Source organism: Thunnus maccoyii, chromosome 3 (assembly GCF_910596095.1).
Source record: "Thunnus maccoyii chromosome 3, fThuMac1.1, whole genome shotgun sequence".
Lineage (NCBI taxonomy): Eukaryota > Metazoa > Chordata > Actinopteri > Scombriformes > Scombridae > Thunnus > Thunnus maccoyii.
The window spans coordinates 8,023,763-8,040,353 of record NC_056535.1 but is presented as its reverse complement, the minus strand read 5'-3'; the positions used below and the strand labels follow the sequence as shown (position 1 = coordinate 8,040,353).

The window sequence follows — 16,591 nt, the reverse complement described above, 5'->3', positions numbered from 1 at the left end:
CATATGATGGAGCCTCGAAATAGACATTTAGTATAAACATGGAGAGGGAAACTATATCATATGACATTCATTTTCATGGTAGTTTCCATGCTGTGCGTCTTATAATGTGACGCACTGACAACCAAGCAGTCCAGGCAACCCAGGATTCAGGAGAAACACCGCACTCCCAGCGGTTAGGTGCGCTTACATGTCTTTCTAATAACCCGTGAATGCAGCACAGTTAAAGGAGAAAGATGAGGCGGGAACAGAGGAATCACCCCTTTACGCCTTCACTTCCATACTCTAATATTACTATGCAGTCTACTAATTCTCTTTTTACCTTTCCCTTCTGACAAAATGTATCATGTTATTATGTTATTAACTACTTCCGCAGTTCGTCAACGTGTAGCGTCTGTTAACATCTATCAATGAACAGGATCTATGGGTGTTTAATGTCTGTAGGCGGAGTCAGGCGGATTTGCATCTTTGGTGTAGCCTCGATTCGTAGTTAGCAACGTTAGCCCTACCTTGTAAATGGAAGTGATGTGTGTAGTGACTGGAGTGCCGAGCATCTGAGGAATATTACTCTAAAGGTGTGTGCATGTATTTTGTCGGCCCTGCCTAACAGCAAACATTTGTAGAGTGGTGGTGATACACAGCTCTCAACCCAGAGGAGTAAATGTGTAACGTTATAGTAACCATGAAGGAACGCTACAGCTAACGGAAGCTAACGTTACTACCGTTACCGTTTTTAGTCTCAGTGTTTCTACTCCAGCTCACCTTACTTACGGTCCTTATTTAAGTACTGGCATTGCACTGGTGATATTATGCGGCATGTCGCTAAACTGTGTATTAAGAGATAATCAGCACCATATCAGAGAATGTGAGCACTTTCACCAGTTGAGGTTAGCTTAGCTAGTGTAGCTAACAGTTGCTACATCCCAGTGTTAGCTAATCAACCATGGATAAACGGTAGCTACGTCCTTGTGGCAGCTAGATAACATCTTCAAGACTGGGAAATACTCCTCGTCAGCCAAATTAATTCGCGTTGCAAATACTTTGTAATACTGTGCTAACTATAAGGGAATGTCTGCTCGTGAAGTCATAGCTATCAAGTAACGTTGTAAAACCGACAGTAACATATCGAGCTAGGTAAATTGCACTAGACATATGTCGTGTTTAATTTGTGTGTTAACAACATCCTTTTTCTAGGTTCTGCCATGACAACCTGAACAGCTGCCAACTATTCTCACGGTTCACCTGCCCAGACATCACAGGCCGAGGTCAAGCGGCTAAATCCCCGGACTGTGTGGAAAATACACCGCTTTAAATGGGATGCAAGACTGATTGGAAAGGATATCTTGGTTGTCTCCTGGAAAAACGCGTTGGATTGTTTGTAGTTTAAACTGGTGCATCAATGGACAAGGAACCAGTGCAGAGCCCTGGCAGAGAGCCCGTGGAAGAAGATGTGGGACAAAACACAGAGAAGACCCCCAGTGAGGCAGAAAACACCTCAGAGGCAGCATCAGCACAGGATCAATCGACACCTTCAGACACTATCGATGCAGAGGAAACCCCCAAGTCAGATCCTGTCCCAGAAGAGACAAAGGAGGAGGCTAAGGCCATTGGTGGTGAGCCTCCTGTTGACTGGTTTGAGCCCCTTGAGGAGGATGATGATGTCAATAGCACGGGTAACAATGATCCAGAGGTGGAAAGCCTAGCAGGAGAGAGTGAAAGGAGTGAGAGCGTGGCGGGCAGTGAGAAGGCCTTCAAAAAGATTTATCAGTACGTTGAATAATGTTGTTTTCTGTCATGTATTAATACTGAAACACTGTCACAGTTTCTCCAACATGTTGCTTGTCTGCAGAGCCCATATATCTTGTAGCAAAATCTGATAATGAGCAGCATATTATATATTAATATATTGTGAGTGTTATTTGTTTTACAACATATCTGTCTTAAAGTGTAAACAGTGATATTCAGAGGACCTGCCAGTGATAAATCAGAGGGCGTTTAAATGTCTTGCTGTTTGTTTCAATTGTGGCTGAAAGAATCAGCTTATCTTAAACCTCTAGGCAAATTTGCCTCCCTCTTTTGAAAGAAACAAATATTTACACAAAATAGCTAACCGTTTCTTGAATGTGTCTTGTTTGTGCTATGTGAAATACTTTTGTATGCATTTCTAACATGTCACAGTAACATTATCTCTTCTTATTTCAGGCTTCACATTCCTCGCCGTAAGCGATCACATCCTGATGAGGGATGGGTGGAGTGGCCTGTACTTGGAGAGGGTTGGAAACGCAAAGAAGTTGTCCGGCGCTCAGGTTCAAGCATTGGCCAGAAGGATGTTTATTACCTGAGGTAAGTCCTCTCCTGTTGAAAAATAATCCCACTGTACAGTTGCTTTTAATTCAGGGGGCAGAACATATTTTATCATATACCTACCTGGTGCTCAACAATGTTCTGAATATTTATTGCTGAGATTTTACTGCTTTTTAACCACTTTCTGCCACTCCTTTACTCTTTTATTCCTCTTGCAACTGCTTCTTGTGCACTTTTTAGTAAATAGTATTCACACAACAGTGTGTAATTTAGGGCTGTGCAATTTAATCAAAAATCACTATCAAAATAACTGTACATTTTAATATTTTGATAAATTGGTAAAACATTTACAAAATGGTAAAATTTTATCTTCTAATCATGATGAGGACTAAGGGACAATGCAACATTGCATTATACTGTGCTAAAAGATAAAAGATTAAATTCTTTTCTGACATCAGTGAAATTAGGTTGAGTGTGGCTAAATTTTGGTTAGTCATTCAGCTCTTTGTAGTTGTAATTGTTTTTTTTTTCTCCTTCACAGTCCACGTGGTGATCGACTGAGAAGCAGAGTAGAGCTGGCGTCAGTGCTGGAGGGAGTTCTTGACTTGTCAACATTTGAATATAAAACAGGGAAGTTCTACAATGGCGAAGCACCACCAACAAGAGTTCGAAACAGAGCGAAGGTATTGGCCTCTTTTATCATGATAAAACATCAGAACTTTAACCATTTAAGGTGTCCTACAATTAGTTACACTCATGTTCTTATCTGTTAGAGAAAGATACGAGAGCGTTCTTCCTCGGAGTCCAGCTGGATGGAGAGAGGAGAAGGGGCGGACACTCCAGACTCCCACCACAGGCTCACTCCAAGCCAGAGCCTCAAAACCATCCACTCCAACCAAACAAGTTTCTCCATGCAGAGTACAATGGGAACTCCAAACCATGGTGCTTGCAATAAGGATGCAGTACACGAAGATAAAATTAAACTTCCCCTTCCCTCATCATCCAGATCGATCCCGCTCCCCTCCATAAATGGAGAAATCGGGTCAGAGGACAGCACTCTGTGAGTCATGAACTTCAGTTCATATGTCAATCAATGAGCTTTTTCACTAAAACTTGTCAATGGTAATTTACAAGGCATGAGCATTTCCACTCACTCAGAAGGGTTTTATTTGTGAGTCGCTGATACATGCAGATGGACTGAAAATTATCATGTTTCTCCACAGGATCTGTGCCAGATGTGGTATTTCCTTCACAGGGACATGGTACGACAAGCAAAGAAAGAGGCCCTCCTGTCCCACCTGTTGGGGTACGTGAGTGTGCAGTGTCATGATTCTAAAGAAACAGAAAAAAAATCACGGCATTGATTGAGGGTTGGGTTACAGTTTTCCTAATCCCATGTTGTTTATTTCTTTTTAATTCCAACAGCCTCAAAGACAAAAGAACATCCGATGATTCGTTTTAGAAAGGTAAAACATTGTCTGTCAATAGCTGCATTTTAGCTATGTGAACTAGCCAAAGTTTTAGCATGTTGTCCAGGTGGCACTTATCAGTAACACGATATTGCACTGGCCTGAATGTAAGACTACCCTGAATATAAGATGACCCCCTTTCCAACACCTGTTTTTGGAAAAAAAGACTTTTTGAAAATTTCAACACACTTTAACACTCATCCTGTTGGGACAGGTTCACTGAGATACTGTTGATCCAAGGAGAAGAGAGTCCTCCTCAAAGCTTTTTCTCTTGTAAAAGTGAAATAATACCATTAGAGCAGATTTATGCAGCTTGTCTATCAGTCACACAACCACATTCTCTCCTGTCAGGTTGTTGGAAACGGTCAAAATTATTTTCTCCAGCAGTGAACTTTTTCAGACTTTTTAAAAATCTTTTTGAGCTCCTCATCATCTGTAAAAGTACATTTATGTCTTCTGCAAGATTGCAACATTGTAACATTGCAACATTAAGGCTACAAAAAACCCATAATACATCACTCTCTGTAGGAGCAGGTTGTTACACTGGTGCACTCTCCATTCAACAAGAATGTTGAATGTTAACATGTATTGTCTAGTCCTTGAATATAAGAGGCCCCCCAGTTTCTTCAAACGTCATTTCCAGAATAAATTATTGTCTTATGTTCGGGCCAGCACCATAATGAAACCATGGGTTCAGACACAGTGTGTGAATATCCTGTTAATATGATGGAGTTTCATTGTTGAAACTGGCAGAACGTTTGATCACTCTGGGCTGTGTGAAAGCGTTATCATGCTGCAAGGATTGTAGTTTGGAAATTAATTGGGGCTTGGGGCAAAATGCCCCTAAAAAATGTAAAATTGCCCTTGGAATGGGGATGACAGGGGCTTTTAAATGCCCTTGTAAAATAAACAGTTAAACAAATATTTAATGTTTGCAAAGCGCAGTGTTTCCCGTGTATGCTTTCACCAGTGGTGCAGCGCTGCGGCTAACTGCTCAAATTTGACATTGCACATAATAATCACAACTAACGCAAACCACACGCACACACGCTCTCCATCTCTCTCCTCTGCTCTCTGTCTGTGGTCTGTGACTGTTGGCAGGAGGGTGGGGCTGAGCTCCACACACACACACACATACACATACAGGGGCCCTGTACACACCTGGCATTAACATGCATCTTGGGTGATCTGATCACAAGTGAACAGCTCTTAGTACATCATTTCACACCTGGCATTAAAGCATTAGAATGCGTCTCCACATGCATCTTAGTGAGCGCTTGTTATCAGATCTCACTTCCCTGTTCTATATGCAAATAAACACATCATTACCTTTTGCATAAACCAAATGTGTTTGTTGTTCCTTTGCCTACTTGGCTGGAAATTAAAAGAAGTGGTAGTTTGCAAAGACCTTGGCGTGTGGGCAAAATCAGAACTCTTCTGCCCAAATGGAAATCAGACAGCGTGTTACGTTAATAAATTACTCTTGGCTTTTTACTCACAGAGCTTTAATTGCACTTACAGTAACGTAACAAGTGTAGTTGTCTGTCTCTCCTCTGCTCCACTCTGTGTGTGTGAAGCCGGAGGGGCTGAGCCCTGCCCTCGGTGAAACACAGAGAGCAGAGGAGAGAAACTAGTGCCACCATAAATTAGCACAAAACACAGTAGAGACTCTCACACTGAGCTGAAATGAAACAAGTGCACATGAATTAGGTAAATAACACAAATATAGTCTCTTCTGTGTTATGCTGTCATTTATGTGCATGCTAGGTTTTTCTTCTCTCTTCTGCTCTCTTCTCTTCTTTCACTGAGGGCGGAGCTCAACCCCTCCGGCTCCACACATACACATGGAGTGGAGCAGAGGAGAGAGAGACGCTGACAATTACATACACTGTCATTCATTTCTTGGCGTTTGTGCGCAAATGAGTATGTATGTATGAGTATGGCCCAAGACCACACCGCATACACACTGCTAAAAGAATGTGTCCATATGCGGGCTAGATCACAAGTGGTCAGCTCTAAATGCAGGTCTGAATGCATCCAAGACGTGTTGAGATCTGATCACTCAGACCACATTCGGAGGTGGTCTGGGCCACATGTGGGCACATTCTTTTAGCAGTGTGAACGCAATGTGTCCTGGGCGACACTGAAGGACCGCCCACTCAACTGACGTCCTCTATTTTCCGGCAGACTAGGCACGGGAAGTGTGATGCTGCCTCCCGGTCCATGTACCCTCCGTCCAAAGCTCTGTTCAACTTGTTTGATAACAGGATAAACAAATGCATGTGAATTAAAAAAAAAAAAAAAAATCCACTCCCTGTTTTTTCCTGCTCCTCTAACTAGTTTTCCATCTTCAAATCAGCAACTGGAATAGAAATTAATCCAAAACCAGAAAATAACTTGTTTTTCGCTTCTCTGTCTAAAAAAATATTTCAGAAGCTAAACATTTATTTCTGTTTCCCCTGGATAGTTTCCTCTGTCCTGTCAAGTTGATAACTACAATAATTAGTTTTGCTGTGCTGCTCGACATAATAGAGCTCAGGATTCGTCAGGATGGCTGCTTTACTTCAAACAATTGCACTGTATGAACCTGGACTGTGTGTGTAACAGCTGACCTTTTTGTATGTGTAGAAGAACACAGGACTTTTAATTAACATTAGATCCTGACTGATCCTGACAGCGTGTCTGGAGATGTAAATAATCAATGAAGTTACGCCGCTGTGCTTCGTGGGTTAATGCGCACAGCGTCTCTCAATGGGGAGACGAGGTCTTGTCAATAAGGAGATAAGGTCTGATGTTATTTAGTCTACATATTAAAAAGATAACTGTTTGTTACAAACGAGTTTACAATAAATAAATATTTTATTTAATTATTGTAGGGATGGTGCGTGCTGTAAACCTTGGTGCTATATTAGAAAAGAAAACTTGTCAATCTAAATATATATATATATATATCAATTGTCATCTTCACATTTAGTAACTTCTGCTACTGTAATGCAGGCCAGCTTTGTTCTTCTTAAGGTCATCATAACACTTGTTTGATAAAAACAAAGAAACATCTGGAAAAAGATACATAATGAGGTGATAAAGATTAGTTCATCTGATGTTTTGCTGTTTCTTATCCAACTGAAAAGGGTGATTTTTTTTTTTTTCTTGTTTATGTCTACTGTAGTGGATTCCTTGTGGGCAGTGTGTCGGATGCCATAATACAGTTAATTGTGGACAATGTGCCAACTGCAAGCATGGACTGCAGAGCCCTGAGACCCGAAAACGAATATGCCGGAAACGCAGGTGTATATGTCCTATTCGTAAGGTAAGCTACAACACTTGTTTATTTAGTTGTTTATTGTTAAATAGAAAAATGTCTTCTAAAATTCTCTTTTGGTTCTGTTTGTTACATTAGGGCCCTGGAAGTGGAGGCTTCCTGCACCAGAGACCTCATAATGACATTCCTGAAACATTTGATGACAGCATGAGTTTCCAGGTGATGAAAACATGTGTAATCAAAGTACGTTTGTTTAAGATGCTTGCTGGGGGGGGGGGGGTCAAAGATCTCCATGTAGTGATTTCAAAGGCTTCTGTAGATTTTCATTGGTTCTTGTTGAACTTCATGTGTAAAACTGGCTATAATGTGGCAAATTTAAAGCAAAGTTCCACTGCTTGGTTGTTAAGTCAATGGTGATTGCTGGCTGTGATTATAGATGCACAAATCTTTCAAATACACCCACTATAGGCCAAGAATATTCTGTTTTTCTGAAGGTTTACAGTCAGGGTCAGACTTGGTCTCAGTTATACCGAATTGTAGACTTTCAACAATGTATCACACGGTTTGTAATTGCAATGTGGACACAAATCATGAATTATGGCTTTGACATGAAATGATTCATGTGATTGATTCACTGAGTTCTAATAAGTAATTTATTTTGCAGAGTGAAATTACGGACTCACAGGTAATAGTCATCATCAAATAATTTACCAAATTAAAAAAATCCAATATCTTTTTTTTTCTCTAAAGAATGTTTTAAATCTTCCCATCGTCACATTATGTTTTTTCACTCCCGCAGCACCCGAGTCTCAAAAGCAGTGACACTGAGAACTTCTCAGTTAACGTGGACGTAGATGACGACGAAGACATGTCAACCGATGACGATGATGATGTGAGTGTTTTTCTTCTTCCATAGAGACCGGGTGACATAAAGCAATCCAGAGCAGTCCTTCACAGCTGTTGTCCACTTGAGCTCATGTCAGTTACTGTGCACTAAGAATGCACGATAATATCGGCATGTCATCAGTATCGGCCGATAAAGGCTTAAAAATGAAATATTGGCCCGAAATGAACATTTCTTACTGATATGACAGGTTGATTGGTCGCCTTCTCTCTCACCACCTGGCTGTGCTTCCCTCCGTGAACTGTTTCATCCTGACGGTCCCGGTGCTTCCTCCGCAGGCTCCACTCCCAGCTAGCCCGGCTTTCCGTGGATCCGACCGGAGCACTGAGCCCCAGTTCATTATTCAGGTTAAAATAGGAAGAAGCAGCAGGTCTGTCGGGCAGCTGAGTGAAGAAGAGCTTACAGACGAAGCACCGGGACTGTCAAGGTGAAACAGTCCGCGAATGAGCTGCTGTGTTCGGCTGCATAGATAGGAAACACCTCGGCTGACAAGATGCACCACTCTGTTTGAAAAAAACTCCTTCTCCTTCTTCTAAGTTTATAACGGCGGTTGGCAACCAGCGTATTAGGTGTATTCACCTTCTGCTCCAAAGTGTGGGCCAGAGATTAAATCCTACACATTAATCCTGTCTGTCTAATAACCTCAAAGAAAACTCTACTGCTCAACCCACTTGGCAGGTTCATTAAAGTTTTAATGCTGAGCTCCTGAACTCCAGTCTTCCTAAGTTCTTCCATCATATATTCTTGATCATACTTAGTAAAATCTATGACTGCGTGTGTAATAGTCTGCTCAGCCAGGTGGAAAAAAATATGTGTATATTTCAGCATCGGCAATCAGCCAAAATGAGTTCGAAAATATCAGTGTGTCGGATATTGGCAAAAAATCCAATATCATGCATCCCCACTGTGCACTCCAGTGGTATCAAGTTCTCACAGTGGGAAAAGCAGAAACAAAATGTCTGTAACCAAATAGAGCTGCAAAGATTAGGCAATTAATCAGTTAATCGACAGAAAATTAATTGGCAGCTATTTTGATAATCAAATAATCATTTTATTTACTTTAAAAGCAATAATGCCAGATATTTTCTAGTTGTGGCTTCTCAAATATTAGGATTCTCCTCAAACAATTTGAGGATTCTCCTCAAATGTGAAGCTTTTCTGTGTCATACATGATAGTAAAATGAATATGTTTGATTTGATTTGATTTATTGATTGGGACAGTGTGCAGTTTTAAATATTAAAGATGCACTGCACCAGAGTTAGCTCAAAGCTAATTTGCATCCGTAGTCCCCCACAATCAAAACATCCAACAGCACAACAACAAACAGTACAAAGCAAAAAAAAACCCCAAAACAAACAAAAAAACCAAAACAAAACAAACAAAAAACCCCACAAAGAACACACTATACAAAATACAAAGCTACACACAACAGCACATCACATACACCCACAATGTTAATTAGAAATTAATAATGTCAACTAACTCACTTTTGATTCTGGACTGTTGATCAGACAAAATTTCTCTAAGAAAGCTTTTTTTTTTTCTCAAAACAACAGATAACACGATTAGGCTATTTGAGAAAATTATCAGCAGATTAACCGATTAAAAAAAAAAAAATGTTAGTTGCAGCCCTAAAACCAAATCTGCTCTATGATTGTATGCCCAGTTTGGTCATAGTTTTGCTAAGGTATGGCTGGATACAGTTTCTAGTTGGAACAATGTTGGCCACTCACAGCAGAGGCAGAGTTTTCTCTGGCAAGGTCTATAAAAGGACACCTTTTAGGAAAGGGTGCAGGACAAGTAGTGCATATAATATGGTGTCATGTGGTTATCAAGTCTCTTGAGAGATTATATGTTTTTCTACATGGTTGTGTGTGGTTTGTCAGAAGAGATTTCTTATTCATCATCTGTTATCCACATAAATGTTTCCACTGGCAGTATTTAAGTAGTTGCATAGCTCCATCTTTCTTTTATAATTGTCATTTGATTCATTTTTTTTCAGACTTATTTAAAAAGGTTTAGAGTTCATATATATGCCCTTTTCCTCTACCTAATAGTTGACAACATGGTCTAATTATTGCTGATTTGTTCACTTCATTGTCACATTATGTCTTCATGTTTTTGCTAAATTCTCCTCTTCTTTGTTTTCAGTGGCATAAGAAGCGGAAGCGGCGTTCCTGTGGGGAATGCAAAGCCTGTCTCTGCAGGAAAGACTGCGGCACGTGTGATTTCTGTATAGACAAACCCAAGTTCGGAGGTAGCAACAAAAAGAGACAGAAGTGTCGTCTACGTCAGTGTCAGAGACAGGCAATGGTGGGACACTGCTGGGCCAAATTTTTAATCTATTTGCTGTATCTTGTGGTACTGATGTAATAGCGTCTGTTTGAAATGTGTCAATGCTTGTATTCGGCAGAGACACTTGCTACCCTTCCAGATGGGACAAGGTGACTATGGGGCAGATAATCCACTACTCCCAGGCAGGCCAAGGCCTCACTACACATACAGTCGAAAGTCAGGTTTAAAGAAAAACAAGGGAGCACAACTTGGCATGGACTTCACTGACAATGAAGATGATGACATTAACTTACAAGTGAGTTGCCAGTGCCTTTTGAGTTTAACAAAAAATATGTTTTTAACATCACAGTTGATAATTCCGAAACTTGATTTGTTCTTTTCTTCTTACTTTGCTTATATTTTGTCGTTGCAGATGAATTGGAGCTCCGAGCCTGCCGGCGGTAGTAAACTCGCTTATGAGATGAACTTGAGAAACCACCAATCATCTATGCAGGTGTGAAAATAGATTCTTATCTACATGTTCTTGTTCGCCTCAAAACTCATCTCACCAAACTGAACGTCAACTGAACGCTGTGTTTCAACAGTTAAATCATTCAGATTTTGGAGTGCGAAATGGGCTGCCTGACAGAGTCCCTCACATCGGCAACCATAACAACTCCCATCTAGTAAGTTTACGTTCTTCCTGCTTTTCATTTTAGGGATGTTGCAAATTTGCACACATTGTTTCTGCTGGTTGTCAATCTGTGCTTTGAAAACCAGGATGGAAAGCAACACTCCTCCTGACTTGTTTTTTTTTTTTTTTCTTTGACATTAAGCCATGTCACATGAGCCTTTTGCTTGTCTGTTTCCTTATATATCTGTTGTCATGCTGTTATTTGGCCTTTGGCTCTGGCTCTCCTCAGTGAATCCAGGCCTGGATCCAACTGTTTGACCAGGTTGACCAGTGTATAGTGTCACACCTGCACCTCCAAGCATTTAATTCGAGGTCGATTACTGAGTTTGTTACGGGTGTGCACGCATGTGATGAGTTGTCAATTTTCTGCTGCTTCTCACCCTATTCTCAAGTAGGAGTAACCCCCCCCCCCCTACTCTTGACTGTCTTGGGGGTGAAGTTAATTTGATCTCCTTATAAAGGAAGCATATCGCTGCCAAGCTGTTTGTGCTCTCTACTTGTCACTCGTCTGTTCTTGGCTGTCCTTCAGTTTGCTCATGTGGTCACTTGAACAGATGAAAATATCTGGACACATCATCAACGCTTTAGCATTCAGTCAGTGTAGTAGGCAGAAGGGCAAATTTTGCACCAGCTTGTTACAATTACACAACTGCAGTGTCTTACTGGATTACAGTGGAGTGCTGCAGCACAGTTACTACTGTTTAGGTCATTGTGCAAGTACAGACTGTCAGTGAATGAGGCCTCATAATGTCACTTATGTTGCAACTACTAATGGTGCACAAATTTAGCTTCAGTCATACTTGTGTCATGTTCAATGTCTTGAATGCTGTGTTGGATGATACGGGACAGAGTGAACTCAGCAGCCACACATTTCTCCCTTCTCTGTTTCTCTGTTTAGTGTCTTTGGGTCAGGTTAACCCATTGTTGCTATTTTTCCAGCACTTGGGGAAATAACAGATGTGACTTTTTCTTGGTCTTGAGAAGCTGCAGCATTTATTAACTGAAACACTGTAGTCTGTACTGTACATTTACTGCCAGATTGACAACTTACTGCTACTTGCTACTCCTTTTTCCTCTGCTCCACTCACATTCACCATCACTTTTCTGCTGCTCGCTCTCTCACTCAACCACTCAATCGCCATGCAGACACATTACGCAATTCCCTATTTCTTAAAAAGAGTTACTTCCAACGGTTTCCTAGGCAACGACACAGAGGTTAACTCATGTTTTGGTACAGCGCTGCACAGACAAAAGCTATTAATTTCCAAATGAATGGATATTTGGCGTTATTTTTGCCATTAAAATTTTTTGGGGGGCCTGGCCCTTCTTGTACTATCATAGGTGAAACGATGATTCAATTTCGGTTTTTGTTTTTTTTTCCAGATTGGATAATTTTGATTGCATATGAGTTACAGATTGACATTTGACTGACAGTAGTTGCAGTTAATAGTTAAGCTCATGAGTTCAACTTTGTCAATCCAGGACCAGCTAAGCAGATGGGATGGAGACAAATCATTTGTAGGCAGAGATGGTCAAAGGCATGTTGAAGACGAAGAGGAAGATGAAGAAGAGTTGCCCATGGTGAGTAGGGATGGGTACCAAGAACCGTTACTAAATTGGTACTGGTTCCTGACTGGTCAGTACTGAAATATTGATAAGCTCCTGGACAAACAGTGCTGATGAAGCTGCTGGCGTCAGGTGATTACGTTTGACGTTACGTGACTGCGCCGTGTAAAGGGGGTCACACCAGCAATCTCACGAAACACAAATACAACATTCTTTAAATTTGAAGCAGCACAGCATGTTTGATTGTTTTAGCCAAGTGGCTGCTGTACCTACGTCCTCAGTGGTGCAGCCTCCCAGCTAAGATACTGAAACTAAAAATCCAACTGTCTTGACCTCGTCAAGTCAAGGTAACACTCTTTATCGTTATAAAAATAAGTCTGTAGTTATTAACTCAGCATGTTTTACACAACCACCGCTTGCTGGTTAGGCTAATAGTGAATTGTTAAGAACAAGCTAAAACCAAAGCTCTCTGTATGTAGCCTAACTGTTCAGCTTAGTTTTTAACGCATCTTAAAACTAGTCAAATTCTTGTAAACCTAGCTACTGGCTGAGACGACAGCCCCCCTCCCCTCTTCAAACCAGCCCCCCCCCCCCCCCCCCCCCCCCCCCCCCTCGCTCAACCAGCGCTACCTGCAGAAGTGAATCACATCAGCAGCAGAGGGAGGAGGACAGGATCAATGACTGATACTGACTGATGTCTGTGTTCTTCATTCTTTATAAACTTATGTCAGAAATATTATTTATTTTATTGACATGTTAGATTTTATTTCCAGTGATATATTATTGAGTTTATAGTGACTTTGCTGTTGTGAACATTACTGTTGCTGCTCTAGAAACAATATTTAATTATATGTCAAAATAAATCATCTCTAATCCTGTTCTGAATGTATTCTTTTTAAAATAATATGTTTTATATTATTTATAAAAAATTATTAGTTTTTAAAATAATGTATTTTAAGAAAGCAATTTTTGCGTAATGAAAAAGAACCGATAAAAGTATCGATAAAGAACCAGACAGATAAGGAGTATTGATAAGAGTAGTAGTAATGATAAAATCCCCAGGATATCCATCCCTAATGATGAGTGCGTAGTGTCTTCATTCACAAAATATATTTATATTAATTGTCTGGATAACCACACACAATGCTAAACTTGTGTGTGTATTTTTATTTTCATTCTGTTCTCTGCAGATTACGCAGATCTTCAGTTTAGCTGATAATCCAGCCGGGACTGGTGCGGACATTGAAAACCACCTAATGAAACTGCTTAAGTCTTTACGTTCCTCTGTACTGCCAATCCTATGGTATGCCATAATGGTGGAGGGCCCGCAGCTGCAGCTTATCCAGTGTGCTAAACAGTCCAACATGGCCGACACCATAGTGTTGATCGACCCCGGCTTCTGCTATCAGGTCACCGTCCAAAAGCAGCCGCTGCTCCCCACCCACCCGCTGTACGACGACTACCCGGCACGCTTGACCTCGGTGACTGAAGTGGTGAATCTGCTTTTGGGTCTGGAGAAGTACGTGGTGTGCCAAGGCCTGCCCCCCAAAGAGCCGTTATCTAATAAAGACCCAATCACACTAGAGCGGGCGTCAACATGTGATTTCTTGGTTAAGAAAAACGTGAGTATCTGTTTTAACTGCAGAATGCTGCGAGGATGAGAACTTTTAACTTCTGCAGAAACAGAACAAAAATCTACGACCATATTGGAGACCACCAGTCCTATGGTACAACTCTGTGCCATTTAGTTCATTTTGGTTTCTGATTTTCTTTTGGTGATAACATAAGACACTTTACAGATTTACCTCTGGACTGTATTAGTATGATTTGTTTATCTGAAGAATCACCAAAGGCATTCCAGGAGCTGTGACATTATAATCCAGGTGCGTTTCTTTCTCAGATGTCTTCTGTTTTTTGTTTTTTTTTTCTTGTGTCATGACTGTTATATCAGAGTTTGGACAGTGTGACGGGTAGAGGTCAAATCTGTTATCATGCTGTGTGGTTAATGTGTTGTTGGTCGATCCACACTCTTACTTGAGGAATCGATAACCCTCCCCAAATTGGATCTTTCAGCCCAAAAATAACATTATTAGCAATGAACCTGCTTATCCTTTAATCCCATGTTAACAATGTTATCATGCATCCGTATTCTGTATAAGATAACGAGTGGAGCTGGCCAGCATGTTTTTGTTGAAGTTCATTTGCATCTTGTCCCCCTTTTCCATTTTATAGAAAATTATTGATTTTATTGATTCATCAAAGGTTTTGATATTTATCTGTGCATTACTGGCTCCGACTTAATGTTTAAAGTTCTAAATGATTGTGTTTTCCAGTATATGCAAAAAGAATTGAAAAAGGAGACTTTGAAATGTACTTTTTTGATATTAGACTCTGATTTCATTACATGGATTTACCTCCACTTTAGATTTTTTTCAATTTAAAAAAAAAAAAAAAAAAAAAAAATTGCTTTTCAATATTGAATCTCACTTCATGTGAAAACTGATAACGTAAAGATAAATATCTACAAATTGACCAAATTAAGTACAACTGTAAAACACAATAAGTGACTGCCCAAATATTCACCCCATTTATTATGATGCACCTAAATTATTAGTAAATGACACTGTATGTTGAGTAGAGATCACCCGTTAACAAGTGTACAACAGAGTTAGTGAATAGTACCAACTGAGACGGATACAAGAACACTGAACATCATACGGAGCATGAAGGTCAATCATGATGATCTATGGCTCCATGGTGAGTTATGAGACGGTATTCAGAAAACAACTGTTGCTTCAACAGTTGCAGCTTTATGTCAGTGAGGCAAATCCACTGTTAAAAAAAACTGTAGACGTCTGAGGAAGTGATCACCAGAAGACGTGGGCGACTAAAACAAAGTGTAAGAATGTGAGTGTTAGTAAGCTATGTGGTCTGAAGGGAACAAAATTGAGGTTTTTAACCATTATGCTAAAAGCTATGTTTGGTGTAAGACAAACACTACACATAAGCAGAAAGTCACTATACTCAGCATGAAAGTTTATTTTCCAGACAACAACCCAAAACATAAAGTCAAAGCTACAACAACAATGTTGTCTTGCAGTGTACCAGTCAGAGTCCAAACCGCAGGGCTCTGAAACTCTGACAATACGACAAAACAAAACAGTATAATGTGAAAAGGTTGGGTTCATTTTTACAACCGTTGTGATTAATGTTGTAAATCTGTTGTGCCATTTGAAATCATGAGATTCATTGAACGTTAATCTTGCTAGGACGTTATTTTAGTCTTTAGTATTTTTGTCTTTTCCACATTCATCAAAATTTTTGGGCTGATGCAGACAGGACATGAGCTGGTTTAGATCGGCAGATTGAACATGTGCTGACATTTTACCACGCAGAAACCAGAATACCTTTAGTATGAATGTTTTTTTTTTTTTTTTTTTAGTGATATCCTCAAATAAAACTGGTTTTGTAGCCAAAAGTCATTTTACAGATGACACTATTTATTAAACTGGTAAAAGTGTGTGAAACCTTCTTAAAACATGTCCCTCCGTTTATCTTCTAGTCTAGCATTATTCTCAGTATTTAATGTATTTTAAATCTTTTGATGGATTTTTAAAATTGAACTATGTAAATTTAAAAAATAAACTTTTTTGGCCCGTCCCTTCTCCATTGCAATCCTGTGATTTTAACAATGTGAAAGTTTATGTATCCTTAGCATAAATGATTTATTTTTATTATCATGGTTTCCTCAAGTAACTGTGCACATTTTGAAATGTTTGGGGGCAGTTAATTTTTCTTTTAGAACCTGCTGTTAGTCTTTGAATTCAAACATATTTACAGAATTGACATGAAAGGTTTTCCATATTTCCTGTCTGTCTTTTTGAAGGCAGTGTGAAAATAAACTTTTCTTGCTGACTCCTTTATAATATTTGTCAAATACGTCTGATGGACTTAATACATCTCAAAGACTCCTGAGAAGAATGTATGCTTTTATATTCCCTGGTGGGCCAAACATATTAGCATATAGCTGCTACTTCATGGGTTTATCCAGCTATTTCATCCTTTGTTAGGGTGACTAACAAAGAGATGATGAGGCAACAGTACACTGAGTCAGATAATG

The 16,591-nt window shown here is 40.0% G+C and overlaps 1 protein-coding gene across 4 annotated transcripts; it reads left to right on the top strand.

The window, feature by feature from the left end:
- The first annotated feature begins 262 nt into the window (after positions 1-262).
- Positions 263-16,393, top strand: mbd1b (methyl-CpG binding domain protein 1b). Of its 4 annotated transcripts, none has more exons than XM_042407039.1 (17): positions 263-572; positions 1,192-1,764; positions 2,200-2,340; positions 2,843-2,984; positions 3,075-3,361; positions 3,525-3,607; positions 3,727-3,767; positions 6,940-7,080; positions 7,171-7,275; positions 7,697-7,717; positions 7,832-7,924; positions 10,089-10,250; positions 10,372-10,527; positions 10,645-10,725; positions 10,817-10,897; positions 12,388-12,486; positions 13,662-16,393. In XM_042407039.1, exons 2-17 carry the CDS (start codon positions 1,397-1,399, stop codon positions 14,130-14,132), a joined length of 2,472 nt encoding a protein of 823 aa, XP_042262973.1. In that variant the 5' UTR covers positions 263-572; positions 1,192-1,396; the 3' UTR covers positions 14,133-16,393. The 4 variants fall into 4 exon arrangements, with proteins under 4 accessions (XP_042262973.1, XP_042262971.1, XP_042262974.1 ...); XM_042407037.1 differs by having other exon boundaries at positions 264-572; positions 10,351-10,527; XM_042407040.1 differs by having other exon boundaries at positions 265-572; positions 7,171-7,251; positions 10,351-10,527.
- The last annotated feature ends 198 nt before the right edge of the window (positions 16,394-16,591 follow it).

What these genes read in the sequence shown, in the direction of transcription:
- mbd1b (XM_042407037.1), top strand. Translation starts at nt 1,397, where the DNA reads ATGGACAAGGAACCAGTGCAGAGCCCTGGCAGAGAGCCCGTGGAAGAA. An exon ending in CTCCTGTCCCACCTGTTGGG is followed by an intron (nt 3,608 to 3,726) that starts GTACGTGAGTGT and finishes TAATTCCAACAG; the next exon opens with CCTCAAAGACAAAAGAACAT. An exon ending in GTATATGTCCTATTCGTAAG is followed by an intron (nt 7,081 to 7,170) that starts GTAAGCTACAAC and finishes TTGTTACATTAG; the next exon opens with GGCCCTGGAAGTGGAGGCTT.